We start from the raw sequence: 19,491 nt of genomic DNA, 5'->3' as shown, positions 1-19,491 counted from the left end.
TGACTTTCTATCTGAGTGACTTTCTATCTGGGTGAATTCTATCTGCGCGACTTTCTATCTGGGTGACTTTCTATCTGTGTGACTTTCTATCTGAGTGACTTTCTATCCAAGTGACTTTCTATCTGTGCGACTTTCTATCTGAGTGACTTTCTATCTGCACGACTTTCTATCTGCGTGACTTTCTATCCGAGTGACTTTCTATCCGGGTCCCTTTCTATCCGAGTGACTTTCTATCTGAGTGACTCTCTATCTGCGTGACTTTCTATCTGAGTCACTTTCTACCTGAGTTACTTTCTATCTGCGTGACTTTCTATCTGCGTGACTTTCTATCTAAGTGACTTTCTATCTGCGTGACTTTCTATCTGGGTGACTTTCTATCTGGGTGACTTTCTATCCACGTGACTTTCTATCTGAGTGACTTTCTATCCGCGTGACTTTCTATCTGCGCGACTTTCTCTCTGAGTGACTTTCTATCTGAGTGACTTTCTATCTGCGTGACTTTCTATCTGTGTGACTTTCTATCTGCGTCGCTTTCTATCTGCGCGACTTCCTATCTGTGTGACTTTCTATCTGCGTGACTTTCTATCCGAGTGACTTTCTATCCGGGTGACTTTCAATCCGAGTGACTTTCTATCTGAGTGACTTTCTATCTGCGTGACTTTCTATCTGAGTGACTTTCTATCCGTGTGACTTTCTATCTGAGTGACTTTCTATCTGCGTGACTTTCTATCTGTGTGACTTTCTATCTGAGTGACTTTCTATCTGCGCGACTTTCTATCTGAGTAACTTTCTATCTGCGTGACTTTCTATCTGAGTCACTTTCTACCTGAGTGACTTTCTATCTGCGTGACTTTCTATCTGCGTGACTTTCTATCTAAGTGACTTTCTATCTGCGTGTCTTTCTATCTGGGTGACTTTCTATCCGCGTGACTTTCTATCTGAGTGACTTTCTATCCGCGTGACTTTCTATCTGCGCGACTTTCTCTCTGAGTGACTTTCTATCTGCGTGACTTTCTATCTGTGTGACTTTCTATCTGCGTCGCTTTCTATCTGCGTGACTTCCTATCTGCGTGACTTTCTATCTGCGTGACTTTCTATCTGAGTGACTTTCTATCTGCGTGACTTTCTATCTGCGTGACTTTCTATCTGCGCGACTTTCTATCTGCGTGACTTTCTATCTGAGTGACTTTCTATCTGAGTGACTTTCTATCTGGGTGACTTTCTATCCGCGTGACTTTCTATCCGCGTGACTTTCTATCTGAGTGACTTTCTATCCGCGTGACTTTCTATCTGCGCGACTTTCTATCTGAGTGACTTTCTATCTGCGCGACTTTCTATCTGCGGACTTTCTATCCGCGTGACTTTCTATCTGAGTGACTTTCTATCTGCGTGACTTTCTATCTGCGTCACTTTCTATCTGCATCACTTTCTATCTGCGTGACTTTTTATCTGCGTGACTTTCTATCTGCATCACTTTCTATCTGCGTGACTTTCTATCTGCATGACTTTCTATCTGCGTGACTTTCTATCTGGGTGACTTTCTATCTGACTTTCTATCTGCGTGACTTTCTGTCTGGGTGACTTTCTATCTGCATGACTTTCTATCTGCGTGACTTTCTATCTGAGTGACTTTCTATCTGCGTCACTTTCTATCTGAGTGACTTTCTATCTGCGTCACTTTCTATCTGCGTCACTTTCCATCTGGGTGACTTTATATCTGCGTGACTTTCTATCTGGGTGACTTTCTATCTGCGTGACTTTCTATCTCGGTGACTTTCTATCTGAGTGACTTTCTATCTGAGTGACTTTCTATCTGGGTGAATTCTATCTGCGCGACTTTCTATCTGGGTGACTTTCTATCTGTGTGACTTTCTATCTGAGTGACTTTCTATCCAAGTGACTTTCTATCTGTGCGACTTTCTATCTGAGTGACTTTCTATCTGCACGACTTTCTATCTGCGTGACTTTCTATCCGAGTGACTTTCTATCCGGGTCCCTTTCTATCCGAGTGACTTTCTATCTGAGTGACTCTCTATCTGCGTGACTTTCTATCTGAGTCACTTTCTACCTGAGTGACTTTCTATCTGCGTGACTTTCTATCTGCGTGACTTTCTATCTAAGTGACTTTCTATCTGCGTGACTTTCTATCTGGGTGACTTTCTATCTGGGTGACTTTCTATCCGCGTGACTTTCTATCTGAGTGACTTTCTATCCGCGTGACTTTCTATCTGCGCGACTTTCTCTCTGAGTGACTTTCTATCTGAGTGACTTTCTATCTGCGTGACTTTCTATCTGTGTGACTTTCTATCTGCGTCGCTTTCTATCTGCGCGACTTCCTGTCTGTGTGACTTTCTATCTGCGTGACTTTCTATCCGAGTGACTTTCTATCCGGGTGACTTTCAATCCGAGTGACTTTCTATCTGAGTGACTTTCTATCTGCGTGACTTTCTATCTGAGTGACTTTCTATCCGTGTGACTTTCTATCTGAGTGACTTTCTATCTGCGTGACTTTCTATCTGTGTGACTTTCTATCTGAGTGACTTTCTATCTGCGCGACTTTCTATCTGAGTAACTTTCTATCTGCGTGACTTTCTATCTGAGTTACTTTCTACCTGAGTGACTTTCTATCTGCGTGACTTTCTATCTGCGTGACTTTCTATCTAAGTGACTTTCTATCTGCGTGTCTTTCTATCGGGGTGACTTTCTATCCGCGTGACTTTCTATCTGAGTGACTTTCTATCCGCGTGACTTTCTATCTGCGCGACTTTCTCTCTGAGTGACTTTCTATCTGCGTGACTTTCTATCTGAGTGACTTTCTATCTGCGTGACTTTCTATCTGCGTGACTTTCTATCTGCGCGACTTTCTATCTGCGTGACTTTCTATCTGAGTGACTTTCTATCTGAGTGACTTTCTATCTGAGTGACTTTCTATCTGGGTGACTTTCTATCCGCGTGACTTTCTATCCGCGTGACTTTCTATCTGAGTGACTTTCTATCCGCGTGACTTTCTATCTGCGCGACTTTCTATCTGAGTGACTTTCTATCTGAGTGACTTTCTATCTGCTTGACTTTCTATCTGTGTGACTTTCTATCTGCGTCGCTTTCTATCTGCGTGACTTCCTATCTGCGTGACTTTCTATCTGCGTGACTTTCTATCCGAGTGACTTTCTATCCGGGTGACTTTCTATCCGAGTGACTTTCTATCTGAGTGACTTTCTATCTGCGTGACTTTCTACCTGAGTGACTTTCTATCCGTGTGACTTTCTATCTGAGTGACTTCCTATCTGCGTGACTTTCTATCTGTGTGACTTTCTATCTGAGTGACTTTCTATCTGCGCGACTTTCTATCTGCCCGACTTTCTATCTGCGCGACTTTCTATCTGAGTGACTTTCTATCTGCGTGACTTTCTATCTGTGTGACTTTCTATCTGCGTCACTTTCTATCTGTGTGACTTCCTGTCTGCGTGACTTTCTATCTGCGTGACTTTCTATCCGAGTGACTTTCTATCCGGGTGACTTTCTATCCGAGTGACTTTCTATCTGAGTGACTTTCTATCTGCGTGACTTTCTATCTGAGTGACTTTCTATCCGTGTGACTTTCTATCTGAGTGTCTTTCTATCTGCGTGACTTTCTATCTGTGTGACTTTCTATCTGAGTGACTTTCTATCTGCGCGACTTTCTATCTGAGTAACTTTCTATATGCGTGACTTTCTATCTGCGTGACTTTCTATCTGAGTGACTTTCTATCTGCGTGACTTTCTATCTGCGCGACTTTCTATCTGCACGACTTTCTATCTGGGTGACTTTCTATCTGAGTGACTTTCTATCTGAATGACTTTCTATCTGGGTGACTTTCTATCGGGGTGACTTTCTATCTGCGTGACTTTCTATCTGGGTGACTTTCTATCTGAGTGACTTTCTATCTGAGTGACTTTCTATCTGCGTGACTTTCTATCTGCGTCACTTTCTATTTGCGTCACTTTCTATCTGGGTGACTTTCTATCGGGGTGACTTTCTATCTGCGTGACTTTCTGTCTGGGTGACTTTCTATCTGCGTCACTTTCTATCTGAGTGACTTTCTATCTGCGTGACTTTCTATCTGCGTCACTTTCTATCTGGGTGACTTTCTATCTGCGTGACTTTCTATCTGTGTGACTTTCTATCTGCGTGACTTTCTATCTGGGTGACTTTCTATCTGAGTGACTTTCTATCTGGGTGACTTTCTATCTGCGTGACTTTCTAACCGAGTGACTTTCTATCTGCGTGACTTTCTACCTGAGTGACTTTCTATCTGCGCGACTTTCTACCTGAGTGACTTTCTATCTGCGTAGGATTTTCTATCTGCGTGACTTTCTATCTGCGTGACTTACTATCTGCGTGACTTTCTATCTGCACGACTTTCTATCTGCGTGACTTTCTATCTGCGTGACTTTCTATCTGCGTGACTTTCTATCTGCGTCACTTTCTATCTGAGTGACTTTCTATCTGCGTCACTTTCTATCTGAGTGACTTTCTATCTGCGTCACTTTCTATCTGTGTGACTTTCTATCTGCGTCACTTTCTATCTGGGTGACTTTCTATCTGCGTGACTTTCTATCTGCGTGACTTTCTAACCGAGTGACTTTCTATCTGCGTGACTTTCTACCTGAGTGACTTTCTATCTGCGCGACTTTCTACCTGAGTGACTTTCTATCTGCGTAGGACTTTCTATCTGCGTGACTTTCTATCTGCGTGACTTACTATCTGCGCGACTTTCTATCTGCGTCACTTTCTATCCACGTGACTTTCTATCAGGGTGACTTTCTATCGGAGTGACTTTTTATCCGCGTGACTTTCTATCTGTGTGACTTTCTATCTGAGTGACTTTCTATCCGCGTGACTTTCTATCTGGGTGACTTTCTATCTGCGTGACTTTCTATCTGCACGACTTTCCATCTGCGTCACTTTCTATCCGCGTGACTTTCTATCCGGGTGACTTTCTATTGGAGTGACTTACTATCTGCGTGACTTTCTATCTGCACGACTTTCTATCTGCGTGACTTTCTATCTGCGTGACTTTCTATCTGGGTGACTTTCTATCTGAGTGACTTTCTATCTGATTGACTTTCTATCTGGGTGGCTTTCTATCTGCGTGACTTTCTAACCGAGCGACTTTCTATCTGTGCGACTTTCTACCTGAGTGACTTTCTATCTGCGTAGGACTTTCTATCTGCGTGACTTTCTATCTGCGTGACTTACTATCTGCGTGACTTTCCATCTGCGTCACTTTCTATCCACGTGACTTTCAATCAGGGTGACTTTCTATCTGCGTGACTTTCTATCTGAGTGACTTTCTATCCGCGTGACTTTCTATCCGCGTGACTTTCTATCCGAGTGACTTTCTATCTGAGTAACTTTCTATCCGAGTGACTTTTTATCTGCGTGACTTTTTATCTGCGTGACTTTCTATCTGCAAGACTTTCCATCTACGTCACTTTCTATCCGCGTGACTTTCTATCTGAGTGACTTTCTATCGGAGTGACCTTCTATCCGCGTGACTTTCTATCTGAGTGACTTTCTATCTGCGCGACTTTATATCTGCGCGACTTTCCATCTGCGTCACTTTCTATCTGCCTGACTTGGCCGAAAGACCCAAAGAGTATTCTTGGAAATGTTTATAACAATTCACTTGCTTAATCCGGTCAAATACGTGCTCCGGTTAATCTGAAATCCACGTGACTGCCACTGCAGTACAGTCGTTGCATATCTTTACAACAGTGGGTGGAGTTTGATTGATTGCTGTCCACATAGTGGGCCGATTCTTCTGGCCGGGAGCAGGAAAGTGTTATCACTGAGCACGTGCATCGATCGGTCGATCGTTAGCATTTGTTCTAAGCCGAAAGAGTAACAATTGAAGTCGTCCATTGTGCTTCATTTTGAGCTATTTGTCCGATCATTTATTTTGTGAGTTTTCATTTTACCTATATTAGTGGTTTTTGGCATAGAGCTCTGTGGAAAATCGATATTTTTGGATTATCCGCAATTTTTACTTATCCGTGGCCGTCCTCCTCGTCATTAGCGCAGATAATTGAGTCTCCTGTATATTCAAACCCCTTCGAAAAAAAGCTTTCAAGTTATCAATATTCTGCATTGGCTCCACCCCCCCCCCCCCCCCCCCCATACTAAAGCTCTTCATGCATCTTGCTCTCTTCACTGCAGCAGCAACAACTGCCTTCTCAATTTAAAACTGCCACTCATTTAGACACTTAATAAATCCAGATTGGATAGTATTGAATGTCCAAAAGCATTAAAGATTAAGAGCGAATTCTGAGCTTTTAACATCCACTCTTATTACCAATGTGTCATGTTTTCAAAGGCTCTAATACCAAATAAGGATTTTTATTTATTTTCCTTCTTGCTCGGGTCTCCCACTGAGCGTGTCGTATCACGACCTGCACATCCATCCGTCTGGCTGGCAAACTGAACACAGCAACACTCAGTAATATGGCGCTGCCATCTCTTTAAGCTCATCCCGTAGCTGTTTCACAGCCTCGTATTTCAAACTCACTTAAAGCACCGCTGTGGACATTGCAAAGTGTTCCATACAACTCGGCTGCTTTGAGCAAAAAAAAGATACGTGAGGTGAAAATGTATAACTCTGTCCAAAGTAGCCATCGGGGTGGAAGTATGGTGTGTGGTGTTTGCGTAAATGGAACAGCATGCGAAATGTAAAGAACTTTGCATTTACATTTGGCGAAAAGAAAGGGCTTTTTTATATATGCTCGCATATTAGCCTGCCCCAAGTGACATTCTCCCTGTACTGCAACCAAGGTGACAAATAGGAGACTTTTAAACTTGCCAGCTCCCCAATGTTGTTGTATTGACATCCATTCGCTTTTACGTTCCCCGCATGTTCATTGTGAACATGTCCAAAGATCTTCAGTTGTTCATACATGTGGATGATACTTCTGTTCGTCGGACAGGTTTATTCCTAGCAGTTGTCACTGTCATGCTCTGGTCGTGTACATTGTGTAGAGGTGTTATTCCGCACTCCCCATGTTGTCAGCGGGTAGCGTCACTATTGGCTCAACAGGGGGCGGAAGAGTGGCTACGCCTATGTTAAGGAGGACCTGGTGGAAGGTTCTGGAAGGGAGGCGGGGCCGGGGCGGAGCAAGCCCCGGACCTGTATATAAGTCGGACCTCTGAATGATAGAGGGCCAGTCTCCCCACTCCGAAGACCTGGGCTGAAGCTCGGACCCTGGACTGCAAGCTCCGTCGTCCTTCTAAGGGCCTGAGCTCAGTGAGGCCAGTGGTCAGGATCCAACGACCCGGACAGGGTCAGGTCAGGATAGCCTCCCCTAGGGCCCCAGCCGGAGGTCGGGGAATTAGCAGGGTCCCCAGTGTTAGGGCAGTCTAGCCCGTAGGCCGTACCTCCCCAGGTATTGGGTAAAGGGGCCGCTACCCCTTTGTGTTAGGGACCCTGTAGAAAAGAGTAGTAAATATCGTGTTGCCTCAACTAGTGTCTCCCCTGGTTACTGACCCACTACAATTGGAACACCATTCCAGTGTCCGGCACTCTCAGCTCATGCATTAAAATAAATAGTTAATATGAATATAATGAGTACTCATAAGGGGGTGGGGGGACAGGGGGACGGACTCTTCCACCCCCCCCCTTGCCCCTCCCCAGGTGATGGGGAGGCTAGTGGATTCTTTTTCGAGCAGGCTTGTCGTTGGTGGCCCTAAAAGCGAGGACCTCAGCCATTCCACTGGTAGGCAGCAGCCCATGAGGCTCAAGTTGCTCTACAGGCTACTGAGAACAATGAAGCAAAAATGTACCGATGTCCCCGCCCTCCCCCCCATACGTTCAGACATTGCTCGATGCCATCTGAACACAGATAGTAAATCCAGATAAACTCATTCTGGAGAGTGGACCAAATAACTCCGTGGACTGCTCCCATTGTTGTACTGCCATCTACTGGCAGTCTTCACAACCTAGAGCAGGGGTCGGAGACCTGCGGGCTCTTTAAGGACTGCTTCATGACGTTGTTTTTATTAAGGTCCGTCTCGTATTCACGTGCATTGCAGCTCTTGAGATATTGAGGTTCTACCAATTTCGAAAAAATGGCTCTTGTTATTTTCTTGCTGACCCCTGACGTAGAGAGAGGAAAATTCAAGGTCACATTCAAAGTGGAAGATGAACAATTAAGTCAGGCCATTGTTTCCATTACTCTGCAAGGTCCAGGAACTGATGCACAGTCCACATCCAGATGTCAAGGTGTGCTCTTAGAGTCTCCCACCAACTGCCTTTCAGGTCTTCTACCTGGTTGCTGGCATCTGGGTGCCACTCCAGTGCCTGTTTCAGTAATCCAATCTCCTCCATCATACACACACACATGTACCCTAACCCAGCAAAAACCATCCATTCCTAATTACACCCATAATGCTCTCCTGCCCCTTTCCTTTCCAAACCTCAGCGGTATCAAGCGTTCATCATGGTTTATAAACTGACACCATTGAGTGAATGATGGACACCACTCTGCTCACGATGATGTTTGCTGGTTCTTCTGCTTTGCAGATGATTGCACCGTGACACGCATGTACCTGTTCCTGCACAAGTTTTGGTTCTTCAGCTCCGTGTACTACATCGGCAACTGGGCCTTCATGGTGGTAAGCGTCTTCCACTTGCAATTCGCACGCAATTTAAGTTTAGCTGAGAGCCTCTGTGGTCGTAAAAGTTCAAATCCAGGTGCAAGGTGAACTCCGCTGACCATCCATTTGGAGATGGTTAAAATGAGTCTCGTTTTGTGGCAATTCAGTGTTGGGCATCTTATGGATGCTCCCTGTCATTATGGCTCCCTGTCATTGGAATTCTGGAATTTACACGACTAGCTCAAAGCCATTATTCCTCCAAGTTGGCCCGGTAGTCCAGAGTGCTGAGCGAGCACAGCTGAGATCCTGGGTTCAAACCTGGGAAGTCGCCCGCGTTCAAACTGGGTTCTGAAGTGCAGCAAGTTGATGGTCTTAGCCCAGTAACCAATGACGAGACAAAAATACATACATTTAAAGTTCCAATTGTGAAACATTTTCATTTAATTGCCTTGTTATGGACACCTTTTTTCTTGAACATATATACGTGTGTGTGTACGTTCAACTTCTTTTGCACCGTACGTAGCCAGCCGTGCTAATCGGAGGTGCAATCAAAGGTGTGTCCCCAATACGGATAGATGCCGGTTCAAATGACTGCAGAAGTAGTTCTGATATCATCTTCAAGGGCCGTTCTCTGACACAGGGTGATGCACTGCTCGCTGGAGATTTCCAAGTGGAAATGTAGTCATTGCATGACACTACGGCAAAAGCGCGACCGGGATAAGTGATGTAGTGAGGGAAAGGGGCTTCCATTGCTGTTTTGAAGCCGATCACACATTGACTGTGCCACAATAAAAAGAGCACAGTGGATATAATGTAATCGTCATGATTTCAATGAGGCGTAGGGCAGTGATAATGATGATGACAATGATGTTAATGTGCAGTGTAATAGCTGTGGTTATGATGAAAATCCTTGCAAATGTTGCTTGTTGCAGATCAACCGAAACACCAGAATTGTCACAGAGTATCTTAGAATCGTGCTCAAAGGTCTCTAGCACATCGGCACACTGCCGTGTTGTTATTGTTGTTTTCACGCGATGCTGATTTTATTTGCAAAGCAGCAACGAGACTTTTACACATTTGGAATCAAACACTGAAGTGTCCGGGCGCATTTCCATGCACGCTTTCCCGCAAAAAATATGTGGTGGCAGTGTGACCCAACGGTTTTAAACCGTCTGACTTAGCAAGTTGAAGCCGAAGCCAGAGCAATAGCATTATCTTTCCAATTTCAGCACGATTTTCATTGCAGGCAGTTTTTTTTTTTGTTGCTGCGACACATTTAAAAAATGTTCCAAAGAGCCGCAAGCGTAAAGGCTTAATTACGTTGTCCACTGTCACCTTCCCGAGGGCAAAACATACTTATAGGATCTTGGACTGAGTAAATTGCATGGACAATGTCACCAGGTTAATGATCGGGAGAATCATCATCTTTGTGCAAAACAAAGTGTAGTCCTTTCGGTAAAGTCACGTAGAAGGGAAACAATAAAATAATTTTAAAAAATATATAAAACAATGCGAAATCCCAGATTTCGTCCGAGCCTTGCGTTTGACACCACTTTGCATTTTTTTTTTCCAAAGGCTCACACTTCCTAAGTGTAAACAGTTTGAAAAGTAATGGTAGTTTTGTTTTTATTAACCAGGCATCCGTTGTTATTACTCACTTTGTGAAAATGATCTGCAAATGGCTATAGTGCATTCGCATGGCATTTCGAAATAACAGTCTTCGTTTAGCCCATTAAAGGCGACCGTTCAATCAGTCATTAGAGCCTGTTTGTGAAATTGGATTTCCCCCCCAAAAAAATCTTTAAACTTGCTGCACAATGCAGCCTCACAACATACTCTTTGACATAAGCAAGGTGTTATAGGAATAACTCTTATACATGTGTGCTACCTCAAAGGATAATTATCTGGCAAACATTAGTTTTTTGGTCTTGTCGTGAGAAATTATTTCACTTTATAAGCAATAAATCGGTCATATTCAGAGTTACAGAGATTAAAATGGCTTTGTGTAAACGGTGAACACGTTTGATTAATCGTTTTTACCTAATTTTATTATATTATCAGTTAAATTCCAATCATGTGTACAGTGTAATATCCAACTTCAATACAGTCAATCTTTGTACCTCCCTATCTCCCTCTGCTCTGAAGAAGGCTTATTACCTGAAACTTCAGCCTTCTAAATAAATAATTCTGTTACACAAAGCAGCGTTCATGATGAAAGTGGCGAGTGTGTTTTGTTTTTAGCTCGCTACTGTTCATGCAGCCCCTTTGACTTTGTATCCCCAATTGTGGTGAACGAGCCACACTGTGAGGTAAAGAATATCCTTGCGCAACTCCTTCCATCAGCAGCACCGCCGCATGATGACACGTGTGTGGAATTGGCCCAGGAATAATAGCAGCTACTTCTTGGAGTGCCTTCAATTAGTCTCCCTGACCCAACGCTGGATTGGCTTTGTCGCACCCTGCAAAAAGGATGTTCGCCCGAGTGTCGGTCCTCTGGTATGTGTGTATGTCTGACGGCATCCCGGAGTTTGAGATATAGCCATTTAACCTAAATATTTTTTTTTTTAAATACGAAATGCAATAACATTCCTCTCATCCGCCACCCTATTACTCTCTCTTCGTATTATACGCAGCTCCTAATATATCCATTGAAAAAACCTCCCATTGTCCACATTTTTCTCAGCCCGATCACCAACGACCACAAGGAAAAAACAAAAAAATTCACATTCATTCTGATGATGAAGCAATGAGAATGGAAAAATATAGAAATGACTGAATGTCACAATCGCCATTCTTTCAGCACAGAGTGTGCAGAAAGTGCGTCTACTGTTTTAACATTTTAAATGCTACTTTGAAGGGTTTTTCAGATGACGTTCAGTGAAAGTCCCTTGTGGAGACTTTAATTCCATTTGGAGTAAAATGCATCAGGAAGGAATATAAAGGGGGAAAAAATACCAAGAAAAAAAGCCTATGATCTCATCCTTGCTGATTCACAGTTTTCATATAATCATTGTCCCCATGAGTTATTTGCTCACCTAATTTTTTTTTTACAAAAACATCATCAAATGTTCTGTTTCACTTTGTCAAGTATTGACCTCAGCGAATGAATATGAGTCACCTGACCGCAGGGACGATCGCATTCGTCAAGGAAATGGCACGTGTTCTTGCAGCGTAAGATCCGTCTTGAACTTTCAAGACCAAATTCAGGGCGTAGCTGCTGTTTTTTGTGATATTTCTCAAGTCATGTCTGGGAGATTCATGCGACTGAGCAAACCTTTTGAAGCGTTTTTCTAAACTCAGGCTCTGCTGCGTTGGGCTTTGCGACTATAAGTACAGTGAGGGAAAAAAGTATTTGATCCCCTGCTGATGTTGTACGTTTGCCCACTGACAAAGAAATGATCCGTCTATAATTTTAATGGTAGGTTTATTTGAACAGTGAGAGACAGAATAACAACAAAAAAATCCAGAAAAACGCATGGCAAAAATGTTATGAATTGATTTGCATTTTAATGAGGGAAATATGTATTTGACCCCTCTGCAAAACATGACTTAGTACTTGGTGGAAAAACCCTTGTTGGCAATCACAGAGGTCAGACGTTTCTTGTAGTTGGCCACCAGGTTTGCACACATCTCAGGAGGGATTTTGTCCCACTCCTCTTTGCAGATCTTCTCCAAGTCATTAAGGTTTCGAGGCTGACGTTTGGCAACTCGAACCTTCAGCTCCCTCCACAGATTTTCTATGGGATTAAGGTCTGGAGACTGGCTAGTCCACTCCAGGACCTTAATATGCTTCTTCTTGAGCCACTCCTTTGTTGCCTTGGCCGTGTGTTTTGGGTCATTGTCATGCTGGAATACCCATCCACGACCCATTTTCAATGCCCTGGCTGAGGGAAGGAGGTTCTCACCAAAGATTTGACCCCGTCCATCGTCCCTTTGATGCAGTGAAGTTGTCCTGTCCCCTTAGCAGAAAAACACCCCCAAAGCATAATGTTTCCACCTCCATGTTTGACGGTGGGAATGGTGTTCTTGGGGCCATAGGCAGCATCCCTCCTCCTCCAAACACGGCGAGTTGAGTTGATGCCAAAGAGCTCCATTTTGGTCTCATCTTACCACAACACTTTCACCCAGTTGTCCTCTGAATCATTCAGATGTTCATTGTCAAACTTCAGACGGGCATGTATATGTGCTTTCTTGAGCAGGGGGACCTCACGGGCACTGCAGGATTTCAGTCCTTCACGGCGTGGTGTGTTTCCAATTGTTTTCTTGGTGACTATGGTCCCAGCTGCCTTGAGATCATTGACAAGATGCTCCCGTGTAGTTCTGGGCTGATTCCTCACCGTTCTCATGATCATTGCAACTCCACGAGGTGAGATCTTGCATGGAGCCCCAGGCCGAGGGAGATTGACAGTTCTTTTGTGTTTCTTTCATTTGCGAATAATCGCACCAACTGTTGTCACCTTCTCACCAAGCTGCTTGGCAATGGTCTTGTAACCCATTCCAGCCTTGTGTAGGTCTACAATCTTGTCCCTGACATCCTTGGAGAGCTCTTTGGTCTTGGCCATGGTGGAAAGTTTGGAATCTGATTGATTGCTTCTGTGGACAGGTGTCTTTTATATAGGCAACAAGATGAGATTAGGAGCACTCCCTTTAAGAGTGTGCTCCTAATCTCAGCTCGTTACCTGTATAAAAGACACCTGGGAGCCAGAAATCTTTCTGATTGAGAGGGGGTCAAATACTTATTTCCCTCATTAAAATGCAAATCATTTTATAACATTTTTGACGTGCGTTTTTCTGGATTTTTCTGTTGTTATTCTGTCTCTCACTGTTCATGTAAACCTACCATTAACATTATAGACTGATCATTTCTTTGTCAGTGGGCAAACGTACAAAATCAGCAGGGGATCAAATACTTTTTTCCCTCACTGTAATACGTGGCTGAAGAACTATGAAGTTCTGTTTTTGGATATATATATACGGGGGGCTTTCTTTTTTAACACCCCTACAAAATTAAAGTTGATGTAGTGTAGATGACAGTTCATTAACATGAGAATTCATGGCGGAAAGCATTCTATTGTAACATATCAAAAAACGAGGCGTAGTTATCACGGGGGGGGGGGGGAGGGTCGTAAAACGTACACGCAGAGCCCTAATGATGTGGCGGTGCGGCCATTAAAATGCCTGTGGGATGGCGAGAACGTCAAATTAAAGAAATTTGCACTGACGTGAGTTGCATTTTGGAAAGGAATCCACCCCACCACCACGTACGTTCACGGCTGGAGCCAGGTTATATGTGGCTGCACTGAAGTCATAAACATGGCAGTGTGTGTGTGTCTGCACGCGTATGTTCGTGCGTGTGTAGTTCAACTAATTTATGACCACCCCCATTCCCAGCTGCCTTCTCTCTCGCCCTCTGTTAGTGGTCATCTTGGTATTGTGCACGACTAGTATGTGTGTTCATAGTTTAACAACAAGAAAGAAACAAGAATATATAATAACAAGAAAATGGGCAATATATCTATTTATTTAATAGAAGACCCTTTCTAAAACTATATGAGAAGCGTTGTTTTCAGTTTGTTAGTTTTCCTTTTTAAGGTTAATCTCTTTATGAAGGTAAAGCAACTGCTACCAAGTGTAGAATCTTATCAGGTGGTGATGCGGTCAAATTGGAACTGCGAGGTCGTGAGTTCGTATCCCGTTCATGGGTCGATTTCGCCACGATATTTTTTTAGGGTTGTGGGAAGTCAACAGTGGTGGTCCTTTGAAGAGACTGGCCTCAACCATATGAATGTGGAGTTTCCACCACTGGCTCAGAGCCACCGATGGAGATGAGCACTGTGACTTGACTGTGACAATAGATTTCTGTATGACACGTCTAGCAGAGTGTCTGTGCAATCAGCCTTCCAACGAGGCTCGCATACCAAAATGTTGCTCGATTTTAGGGATGGTTTTTTGCCAACTCAAAACTTACATCTGGTGGAGAGTGACAGTGTACACTCCCCCGTGCACTGAAGTTATCGTACATGGCACATGCTCATTCGACAAAATAAATTAAAGCTCACTATAATTACGATGAGAAATTGTCCAAATGAGGATTGTGCTTCTGCCTTTTATTTGCAATGTGCCATTTATAATGGTTAAATAATTATGAACTGGTAGTTATGGATTCATTGTTGTTCCTTTATTTCGTCACCCCCCCCCCCCCGTCCCTTATGCCAAAGATTGCCTTTGAGCTGCTGTTTGATAATACCAGTGATACCATGCTGCCTTTCGCGTCCTTCCTCGTTAAGTGGGGAACCTAATGAACTGCGGGATAGAGTGACGGAGCGGTAGTCTGGTGCGTCACGAGTAATCCGTATTGTTTCGATGCGGCAAATGCACACAAATTACGAGACGTACAGTTGCATGTATGAATGTCGCTATTCACTGCATTGTGCATAATGAGGGTCTGAAAAACTGTGCTAAACGGGTTAAGACAGCACGGTGTCAAAATATGAGTCCCAGTGGATTATAATGTCTAATGAGGCATAGCGGAGGAAGCTTCCATCTGCTACTACTTTTAATGTAATATGGTGCTGTCCGCACACATTTGACAAGGCTTGGTTTGATTTGTGCTGTTGACCCGTAATTGCCAAGGTGTCTTTTAATCTCAAAAAGAGATACTGCTCTGAACTATGCAGGACAATTACATTTATGTTCTGTAGTTCATCATTTAGCGTTAAGTTGCACATTCCACATTTGTCCTTCCCCCGCACCTCCAATTATCACGGTTGCCTGCGTACGGTACAAACGAAGTTTAACATACATGCAACATAGTAGCATTTCTGAAATACACATCTAAGCAGATTTCAGTTGGATTTGCCAATTTACCATCAATTTGCATGTCTGTGTAATTTCCTTGCTATGCACCTCGCTTCTCAATCCCATAATTTATTATTAACGTGGATGACTCAACGCGTCAGTTAGAGTCCCATTCGTTGTGGCCAGAAGTTTATTTTGCCAGGCTGCCACCGAGTCCTTCAAATCAAATATGTTGCAAGGTGACAATTGAGACCGTGGCTGCACAGAGGTACAGTATTTCAATTGCGGGCAGCGCTGATTCACCTGTTTGTTTTTACGGTTGACATCGTTTTGAATTCCCATGGGTTTTTATCGCAAGCAATGCTCACGAAGCACTGCATTGATATCAAGTGGCTGCAATTCACTCTGACTCCGCGAAAATGATTCGTTCCAGCCCTTGCGTGTCCTGACAAATGACTGCGCGATTACATGCAATGGTTATGATGTCACTTCCTGCCCTCACGGAGGTTTTTATTCCTGTCCATAACTAAAGGCGTCTGCCACTTCCGTCATGCAGAATGAATACATTAACGTAGTGACACATAATTACACGCTATAGGGCCATACTAACTCAGGTTTTCAGGTTTAAAACAAACTGTGAAATCGCGGAACTTTGTCAAAACGGGATCTCGGGAATAAGGGAAATTGGGTACCAAAGCCACAGATGCACAATAATGCCAGCCTCTATATCTTGGCTCTCCAGCCAATCCCTTTGTTAACACTGATGACTTTGATTGAAATAAGGCAATGGCTCTCAGCCCAGAGAATTTCGGCTGGGCAGCAAAACACCAAATTCAAGTGGGCACAACCTTTAAATCATGATAAACACAGAATGCGAAATGCAAAGTGAATGGTTGTTCACGGAGGAGCAAGATTTTCCAGGAGAGAAACAACCTCACTTATTCAGACTCGAGGAATGTGATTGCAATTATGGGACAAATTCCTTGTGCCGATGCTCAATCCCACAATTTGAATATGCTCTGCTCATTACAATGCATCTGTCCTGTAAGCTCTTACTTGTCATGGATTTCTCTTTCCCTCAAAATGAACAGCCGTGTACGCTGTATCATACACCTGGCAACGGTGTCACAGTGCAACAGCAGCAACATGACAACAGACAGCGAGGATGTCCGCCCTTAAGTCTTTCTTTGATCAAAAAAGAGAGAACCAATCTCATCACGGTGATAATTATAGTCCAAGGAAAGGTGGATCAGTGGCACAGCAGTTACCAGTCATCTGAGTGTGCTGCTCCCTGCTCTCCCCCACCGCCCACACCATCACTAACCCACACTGACCAGCGCGGTGAAGTATGGTCAAACAACCCTGACGAACACAAATCAGAATGAGCTGATGGCCGAACATCTCAATGCAGATTTTTTTTTGGAGAAGAGGCATTTCTGGATGAACACAGGCTGTACATGGCATGAATCATAAGCATAGTGGTGGAGGCAACATGGAAATATAATTCTCTCTGAATACTTCGCTCGACAAAATTTCAGGCAACAATGCCTGTTATGATAATTGCAATCGTGAATTGCTCTTTTCTGATTAAGGCCTTTTGTTTGTTATCGATCCCAATAGCGCAATCATTTCAAAATTGCACGGCGCCTGTTTTGTTTTAGTTAATTGCTCAGATTGTCCTACTTGCAATGCAGTTGGCAGATGCCAGAGATTTTCACGGTATTCATTGTGGATTACTTTGCTTATCTGGTTTTAACCTCCAGACAGCTGCGCAGGGCGAAGCGGCAACACAGATACACTGGCATCATTTAATGCACACCGCCTTTAACTCTGTGCGACGCGGGGCGTTTTAACACTTTATACGTAAGTGTACACAGGCATGCATGCATATACCAGATTAAGTCATCATGGATGTGTTTGTTTTTTTATAACCGTAGTTTGCTTTTGGGATATTTATCGAGTCTGCTTTTTTTTTAAGCATGGGAAAGAAATGTAATACATTGGCAAATATATTTATATGTATTCTGCGTAGAGTGGTGACGCGGTGGTGAGGACAATAATTTCTTAACTCGGTGAGCTGAGTTCATCTCACAATGATGGCTAATTCTCGTGATGGGTGATATCTGGAACCTGAACAAAGGCTAAATAACCCTCATCACCAAAAGGATTACAAATCCCATGGGGAGGTCCTCATTCAGCAGTGCATTCACAAAGTACCGCATTTATTTGTACTTGATTATTAATTATATTACTATATATTCTGCATCTGTTTCATTCCTAATTAATGACCGAGAATGAGATATGCACTCTCGTCAGTGAAACTCAATATGAAATTAATTGCCCGTGCTATTGAAAAGTTATAAAAATGGAAATGTAAATTAGCACTTACATTTCTAGTTGAAGAGCGGGAGCAAAAAAAAAACTATGAATGCAAGATACTTTCTCTGCAGCACTTGTTATTTCATGGTCAACACTCAACCAGGACGGCAATGCAAATCAGATCTCTTCTCTAAATTCGAGTATATACATTCTTATCGCTCGAATGAATACATTAATTCAGATTTTATGTATTTAGCAATTATGGTATAATTTCACTTATACATGAGGAGTTATCAAAGCGATATTTTTATTTATATTTATCATGCATTGATATTATATATTTATGATCATATTTATATATATAACATTGTACGTATTTTAGATTTCATTCAGATATTTATCGCTGGACTTCAGAAACACGGGGGTACTTTTGGCCGAACAAATGTAAACGCCTTAAGGTATTCGCATGCAAAAAAAATAAAATGCGCGCCAAAAAAATGTACACGCGCCTTTTCTGCCGCGATACCAGCCCCGCAGCAGCACGGCTCCTTTGACTGTGCCCACGCCGTGCATCACGCAGCGACACGTAACGCTTGCGTCTTGAGGGATGAGATCTGCGTGGGTGGCAAGCGAGCCGCTCTGGAGTGCTCCGTTTTCAGAGCTAATTAATTAATGCTTTGGTCTGCTTCATCCTGGCACGGTGGCACGTGGCATTTTCCACAGCACGACTGAGCGAATGGAGATCTACGTTCTGCTGGCCACAGCCAAGCTTGGCGGCTGACTCATGGGGTTAAAATGTCGAGGGGCAGCATCGGCAGTGGAGGCTGCTCCCTAGCACAAAAAGAAACACGGGTCACGTAAATGAGTCGATGGCATTTTTTGTTTTTGGCTTGCGATGGGTTTGTTTGACCGCTCGGTGTCTTCTCTTAGAAAGCTTCTCGTGTCAAGGTTCTCGAACTTTCACAGCCTTGTGTCGGTTCTCTGCTGTCGCCCCTTCAGTGTGGAACTCTCTATATCCCTTTGCACATCCGCAACATGAAACGCACTCTCACTTTCAAGAAACATCTGTTTGGTCAGACTTACGAGCAGCCCTGAGCTTGGCTCCGCGCATCTTGAGCTGTTGACTCGTCTGCAAAATCAGGCGTGTTATAAATGTCATTCTTTTGTTAATTTAAAACCAATAAAGCGTCTTCGCATGTCCCAGTTGTTTCAGGGCAACCAGTCTTATCGAGTGCCATCTCCCCATTTATCAAGTAAGCCAAACTTCCCTCTCTCTCTCTCCAGCTCTGAGGATGGAATATGACCCGAAACGTCAGCCTAGTATTTAGTCATGCACTTTGGAGCGGGCGGGGCCCGGTGGGATCGAGCTGAGATCAAGTGCATAATGTACCCACCTGCAGATGCAGCGCTGTGCCCCCAGAATGCAGTGCAGCAAGTAGGACACGGATACAAATTTCAAGGCAAGAGTACGAGTGCCATCTCCTTGCACACGTGCGGTTTTCTTCCACGAACAAGCACAATAAAAACTTAATGAATCAAATATCCCCTGCAGGGCCTTATTGACACAGAGCCCCGAGAGCTAAGGCTTCCTTGGGAAAATAACGAGTCATATTTGTGTGAGTAACTCATTATTTGTGATACCTCAGACACGCGGGAATCCCATCGATCATTCCGTTACAGTACCTAATGGCTGGTGCACGTCAGCTTAATTTATCCCATACGTGGTCCTTTTCCTCAACATAAAC

The 19,491-nt window shown here is 43.6% G+C and overlaps 1 protein-coding gene across 4 annotated transcripts in view; it reads left to right on the top strand.

Moving 5' to 3' along the window:
- LMBRD1 (LMBR1 domain containing 1) overlaps positions 1–19,491 on the top strand; it is a 346,839-nt gene that overhangs the window by 321,317 nt on the left and 6,031 nt on the right. For all 4 annotated transcript variants that reach the window (XM_032961536.2, XM_032961537.2, XM_076069959.1 and 1 more), the window contains one exon: positions 8,556–8,647. In XM_032961536.2, coding sequence (XP_032817427.2) covers positions 8,556–8,647 — 92 coding nt within the window. The remainder of the gene's footprint in view (positions 1–8,555; positions 8,648–19,491) is intronic.

Source organism: Petromyzon marinus, chromosome 27 (assembly GCF_048934315.1).
Source record: "Petromyzon marinus isolate PM22_M1 ecotype Great Lakes invasive population chromosome 27, UKy_Petmar_22M1.pri1.0, whole genome shotgun sequence".
NCBI classification, from domain to species: Eukaryota; Metazoa; Chordata; class Hyperoartia; order Petromyzontiformes; family Petromyzontidae; genus Petromyzon; species Petromyzon marinus.
This window is presented reverse-complemented; position numbering and strand designations above follow the sequence as displayed.